Here is a 16184-nt window from a genome sequence, read left to right on the forward strand (position 1 = left end):
ATAGAAATTTATTTATAATGAATGGCAATAATTTATTTTGATTTTATTGAACCATAAAACTAATTTTTGACTCTTCACATTATTTTTACATAATCCACTTCGCGGATTATTCAATGTGAAGAGTCAAAAATTAGTTTTATGGTTCAATAAAATCAAAATAAATTATTGCCATTCATTAAATATATATTGTGTTGATATATAAGTTTGTTTTCTCGTCGTGTTTAATTTTTTATCGTTAAAAGTTAATACATGTATACGTGGGGATTAGTTTGATTGATATGTTGTGCATTTCACATGGTTATGAATCAATATTATGTTTAATAAATCCTGAATTATTACCATGAGACAAAGGCATGAAATAATTACAACACATTTTATTCAATCTAAAAGTTAGATTGAGAGTACATACGTTACTAAATAAATAACTGTTAAAGTTACACTGTGAATACTATTTTATTTACGTTGATCAATACAATACTTTTATATATAATATAAAACATATTGTAAGCATATTTCATATTGCGTATAACACGGTGGGTGACCCACGAGGATCAGGATCTGCCTATATTTCTGGAGCACCTGAGATCACTCTAGTTTTTATTTGGGTTTCGTGTTGATTATAATCTAAAGTTTTCTATGTTGTGTTTTGTCTACTGTTGTTTGTCTTTTTTTTTAGGTATGATGATGTCAGATTGTTTACGACTGACGAGTTGAATGTCCAGAGGCTGGTCTAGCCATTCTAAAAAGGGGGTTTCCAGCTACTGGAAAAAAGGGGGTTTCCAGCTATTTACCCGTTCAAAGTCATTGATCGTCCAGAAAAAGTGGGGTTCCAACCCCCGGACCCCCCCCCCCTTTGGATCCGCCACTGATGTCCGCCTTTCGTTTATTGTAAAAGTGATAACAAATGCAATCAAATAGGTATAGGCAAGATGGTGACCACTTCTACCTTCTCTCTAAAATATCTAATCATATTAGAATTATTCTTCGTAAAAACATATATCTGAAGTTTTTACACAGTCACTTAAAGATTATAAATATTTTTTATTAATGACAATATTGATAAGATATTGTCAACATATTGTTATTACGTTTTGTCAATCTAAAAGATATTGGAGACAATTTTATCTCAATAAATGGGTATTATTTTTTGACATACGAAATACATATTTCAAGATCTTGAAATAAAAAAGTTAAATACCAGTACTTGTTCTAACAGAATAAATAATCCAATCGTTATATTATGTTCACTATAGTATTGATCACTACATTAACGAAAGATGGAGAGAATCGGAGACGGTAAGGGCATGCATGAATTATTCGAGACGGAGTTGTACCAGTTCCTGAATTTCCTGAATTTTCCAGGTGCATAGCCTTTTGCTTGCCAGAAAAGTGTCAATATAGCGGACAAGGAATGAAAGACTTGTTATTAAAAAGATGTTTATGTATCCACTTACATATAAGAACATTCAATTGCCTTTTAGCCTTTTTACAAACATTGGATAGATGGCAATTAAAATTTTAAATTCAAATGTGACACTTCATCTTTCACATGAAATAGAAATACCAATAAAATTAAATAACCACCTTTTATGACGTATTTTTGAACCACATGGAAAAAGAGTAAATTCTATAGGATTATCCTTAAAATAGAATGTCTCGCTAATAGAAAATAAAATGCGAAAGAAATGTAATAACGTTAACACCACACTCCAAGGTAAATTGAAGAAAGGGCAGTCCGTTTAATTCGATTAACCCTTAGGGAGCTACCGTTTCATTTTGATTTTTCTTTTAGGGTGGGAGACTGGGCTGAAAAATTGTGAGCTGTATTTTTTGTAGTTGTAATTTCTGCCAGGTCTGCATTTTCATTTTTCGCTCTATTTCGTTCTGCATTCATCCTGCAATTTTTTTAAAACTCAAAACTCCTGTTTTGAATATTTTTTTCAAATTTCATCCTAGCGGCCCCCAACCCCTTTCCCACATAACAATCAATTGGTAGCTCCTTAGCGTTCGACTATATCTACGAATTCAACAGACTGACAAGCAACTATCCTATTCCTGAAATGGTACAAGCGTTTACAGACAAAAATGATGGATTAATTAAACCTGGTTTTATGGTGACGTTAGACACGTTTTTACTCATTTGAATCAATATCAAAGAAGTTATATGAAATAGAACTATTACTCCAGAGAGATATATGTAGGTGGTGCGGTTCTTTTGTTGTTGAGTGTAATTATTGCCAATCATATAAACACGAATACAAGTTAGGATGATCTGGGTCCTTCATTTATTATTCACTTTTAAGCCGTTTGTCTACTGTATATTCTAATGTATGTAAAAGTATAAAGTTCGATTCTTTTTTTGTGGGTTTCTTTGGTTGCTGAGTATAGTTAGTATCAATACCATACACATGAAAACAGGTATATAAGATAGGGTCAAATTAAAAGTCCATCTGATAGATAGATTATTCTCCTAAACTGAGACTTTTTCCCTGAGGAGAAGTCTTAAATCATATTCGATATCATGATATGAAATATATATAGCTCTCTAGGTACGATATCTCTAGGTACGATATTGTTGTAAGGCTAATTATTTAATGGTAAGTATAAATATTTTACTAGTCTTCTTGTAAGCAACAGGTTATTCTAATTAATATCTACAGTCATTGGTTTAAGTAATGGGATTTTAATTAACGACCTATTTAGTCATTCAAAAGATTGAATGAAATCGATTATTGTTATTCATTACGCTATGCTCTGTGAACATGTAAACATTTAAATACCTGTTAAAATGAAATGGTATATATATTCAATTTAAATAATCCGTAGCGTTATTCTCTTTTTAAAAGTACTTATATATGTATTCAACTTGAGATATTGCATTTGAAATTGCAGTATTTATTAATAAAACTTTTAGAATTGTAGACTGAGTCTATGTTTAAGGTGTATGTATACATCACCAAACGTAACTAGCAATAAATGGAATTATTGATCCACTATTGTAAACAATCAGGTGAAACTTGTTTACACGTTGCTATAGTAAATGTTTTGTTTATCATTATGGATGGTCGGCTAACTCTCTTATCAATTTCCATTTACGTATATATCCAGTATGAACTTGATTTATCTTTATTTTTTCTTGCATGATATTAAGTGCAACTAACTTTTAACCAATAAGATTTAAATCTTCACCTTTTACGTACAGATCCGCATATATTTTCTAAAGTTAAAACAAATTCTTGAACAAGTTTACTCATGCGCTTCTATGGGTGGTTAGATATTTAACATAATATATTTAGAAATTTTTAATCTATATAACGGTTTCCTGAAGTCTTTGTTGTGTCACGTGTCTGTCAAAGTAAACGGTAACGAGAATTGTTTACACTCTTGAATTTACCAATAGCCAAAGCAGTAACGGTAAGGCATTACATTTTTTACTGATACATTTTATTATTGATTGCTAATATTGCTTGTACAGTTTTATTGACATATTAAATTGTTTCCTGTCGTACACTGAAATCAGATGAAAGCAAAAAAAAAAACAACCCAAACAATAACCGTTTATTTCTAAATTAGGCATGATTACTTAGCAAAATTTTATTTCACATGCTATTTTTTTTATGGTACATGCATACACACAGTACAAGTAATGCCGGAAGGAATGAATAGGTTCAAATACGGATATAATATAACCGAGAAGCCCCGCCCGTCGAAAGAGATGCTATTAACCTCTCCCTTTTTCGTTATTAATTTTAAAGATCAGACGAAAATATTACATTTGAAACTGTGTCCTTTTAAAAATAGCGGTTACATCCCTTTTGCCATCGCGTTTATTATTTGTTTACTATGGATACGAAAAACATCTAGCGGACTGAATTTCATCAATGAGTAAAGAAAACTTATCGAAAAAAAAACAGGTTTATGTAACGATATAATGATTGATTGAGTCGCAGAAATCCCTCGTATTGACCGTTTGGCGAGTTTTTATAGGTCACATCTATTCGTTTGATGCATTTTGTATGCATATATGCATAAAGTTACATGGGAAGTCGTAAACATTATCTATAGAAACCATCGATCGATCAAAACGTTCAGAGTTAAATTGGTCATGCATAGTGAAAACATATTAAATAGACGGATAGGATTAACAATAACAAGTCAGGAATCAGATGCGGATTTAGGGTTGGAGTGGTCAGGCTACTCTTGTGGGGAACATTTTGATTGCTTTAATAAGAAATCACTGAATCATGACGGAACCGGGATCCTCTTTTTCGGTCCGTGCCCTCCCCCTTTTTTTTTGAAATCCTAGATCCGCCTCTGAGATAGATGTGGAACAGAAAATAATAAATCCTACTGAAACAAGTGGATGCTTGGTCAGAATCAAATATTTTGTCTAACAACCGGTCACTACAGATGACCGCTTCATAAAATAAAAAAAAAAAATTAAAGGATGTTCTAATCGGACTGGACGTTTTTATGTATATATATTTTACTAAAAGACCGCTCCTCTTATCAGCATCTGTCTTATTGTTAGTATGGAGAAATTGCCTTATTGTGTGGTATAGTTACGGACTCTGATCCAACCATTTTGAAATAGGGTATCGGTCCATATCTAGAACACCATGAAACGTTCACCTAATTATCAACAACACAATAAGAAAGGGGGGATGGTTCAAACCCCCGAATCTGCCCTGGATCCGCCAATTAGATATTCGAGGTATAAAGCAGAAATAAGGAATAAACAAAGGTAGTAAGAATATTTTGGTGCCATCTAATTTGTATGTAACAAAAAATGTAGGACACCAGGTGTCTATTAATAACCAAAGGATGTAGAAAAACAGACTAACTTTATGCATGATAGAAGATTTTTTTAACATAATTAGTATAAAGAAAATTTGAAATTCATGCATACCCCCCCCCCTTTCCCCTTTCCCCTAAATTGAAAAAAAACCCTCTGGATGAAAGGATGAAAGCTTACGTGTAAGGGGAGGAAATCGAAACTACGGTTGGTCTTGCTTTACATCATAAATATTTAGTCTTCCAATCTCATTTTAATCCTGGTGTAAATTATCCTTCTATATATCCTACTAAAAGAAACTTCAAGGACAATTTGTTACTCGGCAACAAACGTGAGGGGAATAGAAAAAAGCTCGCCCCCGTCCACAACGAAAAAAGTTTAAACAAGACTTAGTTATTACCTATTCACAACCCTCATTGCATTCTTTTATGTATACTTTAACAATCACTTTCTAAAAAATACAAAGTCAGTATTCTGTTTTACAATAAATTTAGTATAATGATCGTTTCAAACATTGGATTTAAAGAAAAGGTTTGGTTTAGAAAGTTTACAGTATGTTTATTGATTTTAAAATACAATTTATTATCCGCCTATGGTTGTCTGTCAAATTTAAATGAATTTAATATTTATAATACGTCTTTGTGTTATTTAATGTTACAAAGATATTTGATAGACAATAAAAAGACTGGATTTATATTATGTTTATTGTCAATTTTATATAGGGTGGAAGTTTTATAGAACAAATGCAGTGAAGTTAAATATTGACAATTTATATGGTTAAACACATTGAAAAAGATAGTAAACGTTCGAAGGATATGCTTAAATATTGTTAATTTATGTGGTTTAAACATTGAAAAAGATAGTAAACGCCCGAACGAAATCATTAATGAATTTGAATGACTTTACCCACGAACTATAAGCTTTGGGATCAAGGCCGTGACAAATCGATAATTGTTCTAAGTTTATAAACATACCGTTTTCATGTAACCTTATATCTTTAAAAACAATTTTGACATACAAGAGTCGACACACTGCGTTTAAAAATACCAACGGTTAATTATATGAATAAGATTCACTTAAATAGTATGTACTCTTTGTGAGTTGTAAAACAAACCGCGATATATATTTTCTTCCTTTTCAGACAAAATGGCAGAAGGTGGAGATATTAACGATGTTATCGCCTCTTTTAAAAAATTCAACTTAGTTGGATTAGCTAAAGGCAAAGACCCAAACAAAATGACCAACCAAGCATGGGGTAAAATGGTCCAGGATTGTATTGGAAAAGATACTACAACTAAACAGAGAATGGATTCCAGTGTATGGCCATACGTCAGTGATAAGGCAACTAAGTACGTAACAGTGTCAATGGGAGATATGAAGACAGTTTATCAATGATATTCAGGGGCGGATCCACTGAGCAATTAAAAAAGGGGGGAGCAGGGGTTTTCAACGCAAGAGGTGGTGATAACCATATGTCCCCATTCAAATGCATTTATCATAAAAAAGGGTGGTTCCGATTCAAGAAACCCCCTCTTTGGATCCGCCACTGTTATGATCGATACATTAAAAAAGAGGGACGAAAGATACCAGAGGGACAGCAAACTCATAAATCGAAAATAAACTGACAACGCCATGGCTAAAAATAAAAAAGACAAGCAGACAAACAAAAGTACACATGACACAACATAGAAAACTAAAGAATAAACAACACGAACCCCACCAAAAACTAAAAACACACGGTCTTTGATAACATTGCCTCTAATACCTAGTCAAACATCATTTTGTTCTTCAAATATAACTGTCCAATTTCAGTCTTGGATTTTCTTATATTATCTCTCGTGGCTTGCAACAGGGGAATAAAAAAAATCCACTCTGTTCAAAACAGGAAATAAACAGGAAAAGACATTGGGATATATGCATAAGCGAACGACAATTTATCTTCAAGGGAGAGGGGGCTATGTTTTTTTTCCCAAAAAATTATTCTAAACACCAATATGACGTATTAAAATATTGTGGTCAGGCCTAGTATATTCAACCACTTACTTATCATATAATTTTTACAGAACACTTGATCTAACCAATGCAGCCAAATGTAATGAAGCTTTGGACAGGGCTGCTAAAGTTTATAAAGAAATCAAAAAGAGCAAAGATAGCGAGGACGATATCCGAAAACAACTTGCAGCGAAAATTTGTAGCAGTAATCCAGATGTGAAAAAAGTTGTATGTACATAAATATCATTATGAAATTCAGATACTTTAATTAAAAAGTTTTTACGATTTGTTAAATTTTAAGATTACAAACTCGACTTTTAGGAGTTTTTCTTCTTCAGCAAAGCAGGTTTTGGCGAATTTATTATTTTTTTCAATTTTTATGTTAGGGGGGTTCTGTTCTGATTATCGTTAGGGACGACATCAAAAGTTTAACGTAGGATAAAAACTTAATTCACATAGTTTTTTTTCACTGACCCAACCCTCTCTCAACTTAATTTGGGAAAAAATGATTGACCAATATGGATATCATATATGTAAAATCGATGTAAAATAAACAGCAATTTTTACCATCCTTCATTCAACACTTTAATAAAGTAATTCGAAAAATCAATCAGAAATAACACGATGTTTTGATTTATATCAATTATATAAATCGAAACATAATTTCTCGTTTTGTTTATATAGATTAGACCGTTGGTTTTCCCGTTTGAATGGTTTTATACTAGTAATTTTGGGGCCCTTTATAGCTTGTTGTTCGGTGTGAGCCAAGGCTCCGTGTTGAAGGCCGTACTTTAACCTAAATGGTTTACTTTTTTAAATTGTTATTTGGATGGAGAGTTGTCTCATTGGCATTCACACCACATCTGTCTTTATCTATATAAAGGTTATTCCTGATTAATTTTTCGAATTATTTTATAATTTAAGGCGTTAAGAAACCTTTGGTGACCCCACAGTTTAAATGTCTATCGTAGGTACATCGTGAACAGTAGTCGTTACAGACAAACGTTCACGTAAATTGTCCCAGTCAATGGATGAATTTAATGTGTCAATCAATGGCCACAGCCACACTGTTTTGAATTTCATTCTAAGAATCGTGTTTTCATGATCCTAGCTCAAAAAATGTAATTATAAGTATTGAATGCTTCTTTTTGTAACTTTATAGGGTCGTAAAAGTGTTGACAGTGCGCACATTTTTAGAATGAAGCGCTTCCGCGCTTCATACAAAATGTACTTTGGTCAACGCTTTTACACCCCAATAAATTTACAAAAAGAAGCATTCAATTCTTAATTGATCTTTTGATGTCGTCCCTTCGGCGTGTATCATTACGATAAAAATAACGGACCCCGAAATGTCGAACGTTATACATTTGGTTGGGAAAAGGAAAGCCATTGTCAGGTCTCTGCATGAAGTAAGGTTTTTCTGTTGTATTACTCTTTAGTTTAAAAAAGAAGATGTGGTATGAAAGCCAAAGACCAACCGTACAAAGGCTGTATAGCCAGTCGTTAAAACTTCCATATATATATAGTGCCAATGCGACAACTCTTAACAAGAGACCAAATGACACAGAAATTAGCAACTATAGGCTTTAAGCTCTCTTTCATTTAAATAGTTTCATTTATTTCTAAAATGCCTTTATAGTTACATAATGATTATATTTTCTTTAAAGAAACTAAAAAAATATTTTTAGTAATTATATTTTCATTAAAGAAAGTAAAAAATATTTTTAGTCATTTTCAAAAACTTAATATTCTAATCAATATATGTGAAATTTGTTAGACTATAATATGTGTAATTAAGGAATGACTAATATTTTTTCTGTCTATGAGGAAATAACATTAAAAATTTGGTGCACAGTGAATAACGCGCGTAGCGCGTTATTTAACAGTGTGCACCGCATTTTTTTAAAAAGTTATTTCGAATAGACAGAAAAAATATTACAGTCATTTCTTATAATTAATTCTAAATTCCATTTTAAACCGTGGAAAACCATGAAAAAATGTTGATGACGTCACGGTCACATGACTAAATTATATCTATGGGCTGATAACAAAATAACGTCAGCCAATCAAAAAACGTGTTTCATCCAAAATTAAATTATTTTAAAATAATTCCAAGAATAAGTCAGTATTTCATGACTGCAACACGTTTAAAAGTCCTTATCACCTTTATTTTATAAATTTAGAAACATTCCTGCAAAGAGAATATGGTACTTTTGTCATAGCAATTTTAAAAGGAAAACCAAGGTTAACATCATATACTTTCCTTGTTTTTTCTAATAAATGGTTGTTTTTCATCCAGTGGCAAATATTACATGAACAATATGGACGATGACGTTTTTATGGCATATCAATAAGCACTTCCTAGTAGCAAGAACAACATAATAAGTCAGATTATGATACATAAACAAAACAATAGGTCCTCAATACATATTTTTGTTTGAAGTTTAGGATTTTTTTTTTGATGATTTTTTGCTTGCCTGATTCTTGAATATTTGTAGACTAAGTTTGCACATTTTTAAGCGTACAGGGCAAACATGATCTTTTTGGGTCTTTTTTCCAAACGTTAAATACACTTACACTTCTGACTGTGGTATAAAGCAACGATGATAACAAATGAGTATTAGTTTCATAGATTGCTATTTTGGTGAGTAACGCCTCTTGTCTTTTGGTTATTTCAGGCACAATCTTCTACAGGGGGCGTTGGCAGAATGACAGACACCTCAGGCTATACTGGTGCCCATAAAGAAAGATTTGACGAATCTGGAAAAGGAAAGGGCGCAGCAGGACGAGAAGATAAAAGTGACAATACAGGTTATACCGGCCAATACAAAGGGTCTGGTAGTTACGGAAAGAAATAGTTGCGAACACTTACGGAGAAATGACGTCATAGACAATGATGCTGCTTTGTGTGACTTGTTATATTTATATTTATATGCAATACGTAGAACCGTTGCAATATTTTTTGACTGTAGACAAATTTTGACTGTTCAATAAAATATATAAGTGTTTATACTTTAAGTTTATTATATATGTAAACCTATACTCATACCTTGACACAAAAAGATGAAGTTTATAGGTATGATAACTTTTCTAAATAATTTTGGTTTATTTTGCTGTGTAAATTCACTGTTAATAATTTGAATTGAATTGATATTAGAGTATAAAATTTAGAATGGAAATTGGGAATATGTCAAAGAGCTCGAGACACCAACCCGACAAAAGAGAAGATAACAGTCGAAGGTGGTATAGATGTTGCATTGAAAAGTTGTTCCGGCCCGGAATCGACCAGTATACGGAATTATCCAGCATGCTGCTCAATAACTACACAACCCTCAAGTTCCGCTGGAATCATCAAAGTGTTTGGATTGATTTAACACAAAGCACAAATGCTGAAACTAATTTCTGTCAGCAGTTTGATACTGCTAAATAATTTCTTCCCTATATCATTAATCATCAAAATGTCGAATTTTTAGTATTTTTGTTATACTTACTTTTTATATAATCATGATAATAGAATAATAGATATAAGAAGATGTGGTATGCATTTTTGACAAATGCTGTATTACCTATAAACATATTTCTGTAACTAAGTAAACAATTTTAACTTCTGAATCTGCTAAGGAGAAATTTTGAAATACATTTGATTTCAATGCAGAGTTTTTTCAGATTTTGTCATTGTAATGGCAAAAAATGTATTTTATTTCGAACATCCGGAATCAACCAAATCTACAGCGATGAGAAAAAAAGAGAGTATTTTCATACACAACACAAGCCATGTCTGTTTTGAATGAATGTTTTTTTCATAGAACTCTTACCACTGATAGCTTTGAAATTTAAAAAATGGCGACTGGAAACTTACAAATATCACGTGACTCGTGATGTACGTTGTAGATCCTTATTTGTTAGTAAGACGAATAAGGCGTGACGTCGAACAATAGTTGTTGACCATCTGCAGATAAACATTTATTGTGTGTATTGATATGTATCATTTTACATTAATTTAATTTTCAATGTAATGCGTCTTCTGAGTGGCTGACGTTGTTTTGTTTAGCAGCTCATAGACATGATTTTGTCATGTGACCGTGACGTCATCAGCGGTTTTTTGATGGTTTACTCCGGTTTAAAATGGAATTTAGAATTAATTTATAAGAAATGACTGTAATATTTTTTCTGTCTATTCAAAATAAATTAAGATGAGGAAATTCCTATTTAACCCCACTGGAACGTGGCGAGAACATGACAATGCTGGTGTTTATTCACCCTGTATGTCTATTTGTCAATTCGTACTGTTTTATTTTATACGTATGATCTTGCATTCTATTCGAATTGTCTGGCCTTCTATTCGAACTTTACTCACTCATCCTCTTCGTGCTTGTCAGCACATAAGGCAACCAGTAGGTTCGAGTACACAGTTATTTCGTAGTGCATTTCTTTTAGACAATAAATGGAAATAAAAAGAAATCCCACCTGCGCTTTCTCAATAATATTTTTACAGTGTTATGTACTACTTTTGGGACAAATTATATCAAAATTATAGAAAACTTCATCGGCTCTAACTCAAAATATGATCAATTTTATGTTCAGGGGGTCTTGAAATCTTTTGACAGCTTCCGAAATATTTATTATTAACCTTTTCAGCTGGACCAAATCACTACTTTACTTTAAATTTTTTTTAATTTTCTCCCCTACTTGCTATTTGAGGCATAACACACGAAGAAATAAATTTGGAAGGGGTACAAAAAAGATTGGCAAGTAATACACTGTCCACACTAGGGACTATATTCGTCACGTGGACAACGAAAATCAAGGACAACGAAAATCAAGGGACGATAACTGTGTACTCGGACCAGTAATCGCCACATTTGCCTGTCTTTTGCCTTCTTCTCAATCTCCTCCCTGGTTTTCCCAAGGTCTTTCATCTCTGATTCTACCATTCTGCGCTAGGTCTCTTTTGGCCTCCCTCTTTTTCGTCTATCATCTGGTGTCAATCACAAAGCAATCTTGATGATCTCCTCATTTCCTTTCCTCAATACAGGGCCAATCCAACGCCATCTCGTCCTTTTAATATCCGTCTCAATACAATACTGATTTGTTTTGTGGTACATGTCTTTGTTGGTTATAGTATTGGGCCACACTATCTTACAGATTTTCCTCAAGCAAGTGTAATGGAATGAGAAATGCTTTTTCAGGTCTGATTGGATAATTCTCCAGCATTCTGCACCATATAGAAGTACTGACGTCACATTGCTGGTTTATATTCTTATCTTTGTAATCAGACAGATCAAATTGACCTTCTCTTCCATATGGGCTGTAATTGGCAGCGTGCATATCTGGCTATGCTATTTCTGGCTCTTATATCTTTTTCTGTTACATTAGTGTTACTTAACATGCTTCCAATATATGTTAAGTTTTCAACCTCTTCTATTTTCCAAGTACACTGGTTGTATTGTGTTACTGTTGATGTTCATGAGCTTGGTCGGGCCTATACTTTGTGCTGTTTGATTTAGTCTGGTGGTTTTATTCTACAAGTTGTTCCTGTTGCTGGAAAGTAGACAGATATCATCAGCAAAATTTAAATCCTCAAGAAAAGAGTTCATGGTCCATCTGCTGCCTGTAATTTCAGTTCCCAATGTTGTTCTCATACACCAATCTATTGATGTGATGAATAAGATCGGAGATATAATACACCCATGTCGTACTCCAGATGTTACTTAGAACCATTCAGACCGTTATGTAATACACATCATTCATAGTTGTTGTAGAAAGCTTGTATTAAGGTGATTATTTTAAATGGTTCACCATATACTCTACGGATGACTTCTTTTTATACTGTCAAAGGCTCTACGAATGTCGATTAAATAAAGAACTAGTTGGTTTTGCCACTATATACTCTATTATATTTCTGATGGTAAAACTATGTTCGATACATTCTCTACCTGATCTAGACCCTGCCTGCTGTTTTGTCAGAATTTCAAATAGAATATCATTTATTCTGTTTAAAATTACTCTCAGTAGTATCTTGCTTGGTACTGGCAGCAATGTTATACCACGCCAGTTGTTATAGTCACTTCGGTCTCCTTTCTTGAGTATTTTTATTATAAGACCCTTTGCCCAATCATTTGGGAATAGTGTCATGACTCCTGATATGTATAAACAGTTCATGAAACATGCTTGTGCTAATTTCTATGTCTGTTTTGAGCATTTCAGCTGGTATTGCATCTAAACCAGGTGATTTCCCGTTCTTCAGTTTGCGTATTGCCTTCCTGATCTCATCCCTTGATACTTCTCCAATATCTATGTTTAGTTCCATTCCATTTGGAAAGTGTATCTAGGTATGTTGTCTTATCTGCTTTTGCTTTACGTTTTTCTTCTTTGACTTTGACTGAATATTCTTTCCTTAGAGTAGTTTGGATTCGTTCTGATTGTGTGCTATTTAGTTTTGTCTTTATGTAGTTTCTCTGCTGAATGCTAATTCAGGTGGCAAAACTGTTCCATTTTTTTCCTTAACGTTTTCGGGGTCCTAGAGTGTTTCTTGATGTTTCTTTAAACACAGTTTCAATCACACTCCATCCCTGTTCTATGCTTGGAATCTGTTTCTGAGCTCGATCTTAAATTTATTCAGAATTTCAGGTTGTTTTAGTTCAACTGTGTCGAAAATTTCCCTCTTGGTGGTTCTATTCCTTACTGCTTTTTTTTTTTTTTTTATCTTCAGCCTAATTGACCACAAATCAAGTGACAATCACTACCACAGTCTAGTCCCCTCATAGCTCTGACGTCACAAAGTGAGTTTTTCCATCTTCCGTTTAGCATCAAATGATCTATCTGGTTTTTGTCACGACCATTTGGAGAGTTCCAAGTGGTTTTATGGATGTTTTTGTGTGGAAAAAGTATACTTCCATTAACAAGGTCGTTATTTCCAAGAAAATCTACAAGTAGTTCTCCATTTTCATTTATAGTGCCAAGTTCATGTTTGCCATTACTCTTTCTCTATTTAAGTTATCATTTCTTACTTTAGCATTCGTGTCCCCTAAGACTATGAGGATGTCATGTCGTGGTGTTTTGCAAGTAATACTCTGAAGTTTCTCATAAAAAGTTCTTTTGTTTCATCATCTGCATCATTTGTTGGTGCATAGCATTGTATAATTGTCGACTTGGCATATATTGAATGAGATCTTGCAACAACTATTCTCTAATCTACTGGTGACCATTCAATGAGTGCACCTTTAGTCTTTTTGTTCATGATAAAAGCAACCCCTTGGTGATGATTATGATCCTTTCTACCTGAATATATAATCGTTTCATCAGTAGATGCACTAACAAATCCACAGTCAGTCCACCTGCGTTCGCTTACTCCTATAATATCAATATTGTATGATTACATCTCTTTAACTACCTAGGCAGTCTTCCCACATTCATTTTTATACACCACGCAATTTGTGTCCGGTATGATGTTTTTAATCCGTCCATCTATTCATCCGTCAGTCCTGTTCTTGTCATCGCAACATAATTTCACGAGACTCTGTAGATAATAAGGACATACTACGTAGATATGCATATCGACAGAAAATTATGATACAATTTTTTTTCTAGGAGTTGTGACCCTTTGAATTTATTAGCCTCAATATACTATTGCAACAGTTTGCAATCGCAACTCCTCTGAAACCACAATACATAATTTCATGAAACTTTGCAGATAATAGGGCCATACTACATGTATATAGATGTGCATATCGAAATTATGATTCATGTTTTTTTCTAGGAGTTATGCCCCGTTGAACTTGCCTTAATATACTACTTCAACAGTTTTTCATCGCATCTTCTCTAAAATCACACAACATAATTTATGAAACTTTGTAGATAAGAAAGACATACTATGTAGATATGCATATCGACAGGAAATTATGATTCAATCATTTTTCTTATAGTTATGCCCCTTTGGACTTATAAGGCTCAATATACTACTGGAACAGTTTGTCATCGCATCTCCTCTGAAACCATAACAACAGAATTTTATGAATCTTTGTATATAATAAGGCCACGTATATCGACAGGAAATTATGATTCAATTATTTTTCTAGAAGATATGCTCCTTTGAACTTAGAATGTTTGCCTAAATATACTACTGCAACAGTTTGTTATCGGTGCTCCTCTGAAACCACAAAACGAAATTACAAGAAACTTTGTAGTTAATGAGGAGATATTATGTTTATGTGCATATCCACAATTTTTATGCCTCACATACGATAGTAGAGAAGCATTATGTTTTCTAGTATGTGCATCCGTTTGTCCTTCCGTTTGTTCGTTCATTCGTTCGGTCGTTTGTTCCGCTTCAGGTTAAATGTTTTAGTCGAGGTAATTTTTGATGAAGTTGAAGTCCAATCAACTTGAAACTTAGTACACATGTTTCCTGTGATATGATCTTTATAATTTAAATGCCAAAATAAATTTATGACCTCAATTTCACGGTCCACTGAACATGATAAATGATAGTGCAAGTTTCAGGTTAAAGTTTTAGGTTAAAGTTTTTGTCAAGATAGTTTTTGATGAAGTTTAAGTCCAGTCAATTTGAAACTTAGCCCATATGTTTGCTATGATATGATCTTTCTAATTGAAATGTCACATTAGATATTTTACCCAAATTTCATGGTCCACTTGTCGCAGGAAAAATGGGTAACCAATATAACATCGACTTGGGATGAGGAATAAGTCACCATAAACCCATAAACTAGTCGTGGTAATGCTTGTGGGCCATTTCTGCATTTAATGAGTCGTCCAATTTATAAATACTTTATTATATAATCTGCAAGTATACAAATTGTAAACCAAGATTACAATTATGTTCCAATAAATATGAACAATATATTTGACTGAAATATTTGCATGCAACGGAGCTTTATTCTGACCTTAACTTGCATACCAAAATGCGGCTTTCAAGCCATACTGAATTCTATATATGAAATACTAAAGTAACTTTACTTTAATTGAAACATTTTAAACATGGCATAAATAATAAATAAATTTACAAGTACCTGCGGTGAGTTTAGTCTTCCGCCTTCCTGATTGTAAAAATGACCAGTGACTAACTTGAATAGTGAAATTGTATTAATATATATATGGTTAGTATTGCCGCGCTTTGAGCTCATGCATAACTCATGCTATTTGAATATAAATATATATCATTTAAATAATAATAAAGAATCACTTTAACTTTCTATTGTACTAATTTAAATATTGAGTACGTAAAGCAAAACATAGCGTATAAAGCTATAGTTTATTTCAAAATACGCAGCGCAAAACTATTGTCGTCAATCGTCAAGAAACATGAGTATGAAATATGAATATGATATGAATGGAAAACATATAACACTGAAAACACAAATAATATGAAATGCTTAAT

At 32.9% G+C, this 16184-nt stretch overlaps 1 protein-coding gene across 1 annotated transcript; it reads left to right on the forward strand.

The window, feature by feature from the left end:
• The first annotated feature begins 3129 nt into the window (after positions 1–3129).
• Positions 3130–9795, forward strand: LOC139481873 (tubulin polymerization-promoting protein family member 3-like). The gene is made up of 4 exons (XM_071265384.1): positions 3130–3414; positions 5937–6144; positions 6859–7015; positions 9466–9795. The coding sequence occupies exons 2-4, from the start codon at positions 5942–5944 to the stop codon at positions 9643–9645; spliced, it is 540 nt and encodes a 179-aa protein (XP_071121485.1). The 5' UTR covers positions 3130–3414; positions 5937–5941; the 3' UTR covers positions 9646–9795.
• The last annotated feature ends 6389 nt before the right edge of the window (positions 9796–16184 follow it).

This window comes from Mytilus edulis, chromosome 7, assembly GCF_963676685.1.
Source record: "Mytilus edulis chromosome 7, xbMytEdul2.2, whole genome shotgun sequence".
NCBI lineage: Eukaryota > Metazoa > Mollusca > Bivalvia > Mytilida > Mytilidae > Mytilus > Mytilus edulis.

Coding starts and splice junctions, on each gene's coding strand:
- LOC139481873 (XM_071265384.1), top strand. CDS start 5,942: ATGGCAGAAGGTGGAGATATTAACGATGTTATCGCCTCTTTTAAAAAA. Junction 6,145..6,858: donor GTCAGTGATAAGGCAACTAA/GTACGTAACAGT, acceptor TAATTTTTACAG/AACACTTGATCTAACCAATG. Junction 7,016..9,465: donor ATCCAGATGTGAAAAAAGTT/GTATGTACATAA, acceptor TGGTTATTTCAG/GCACAATCTTCTACAGGGGG.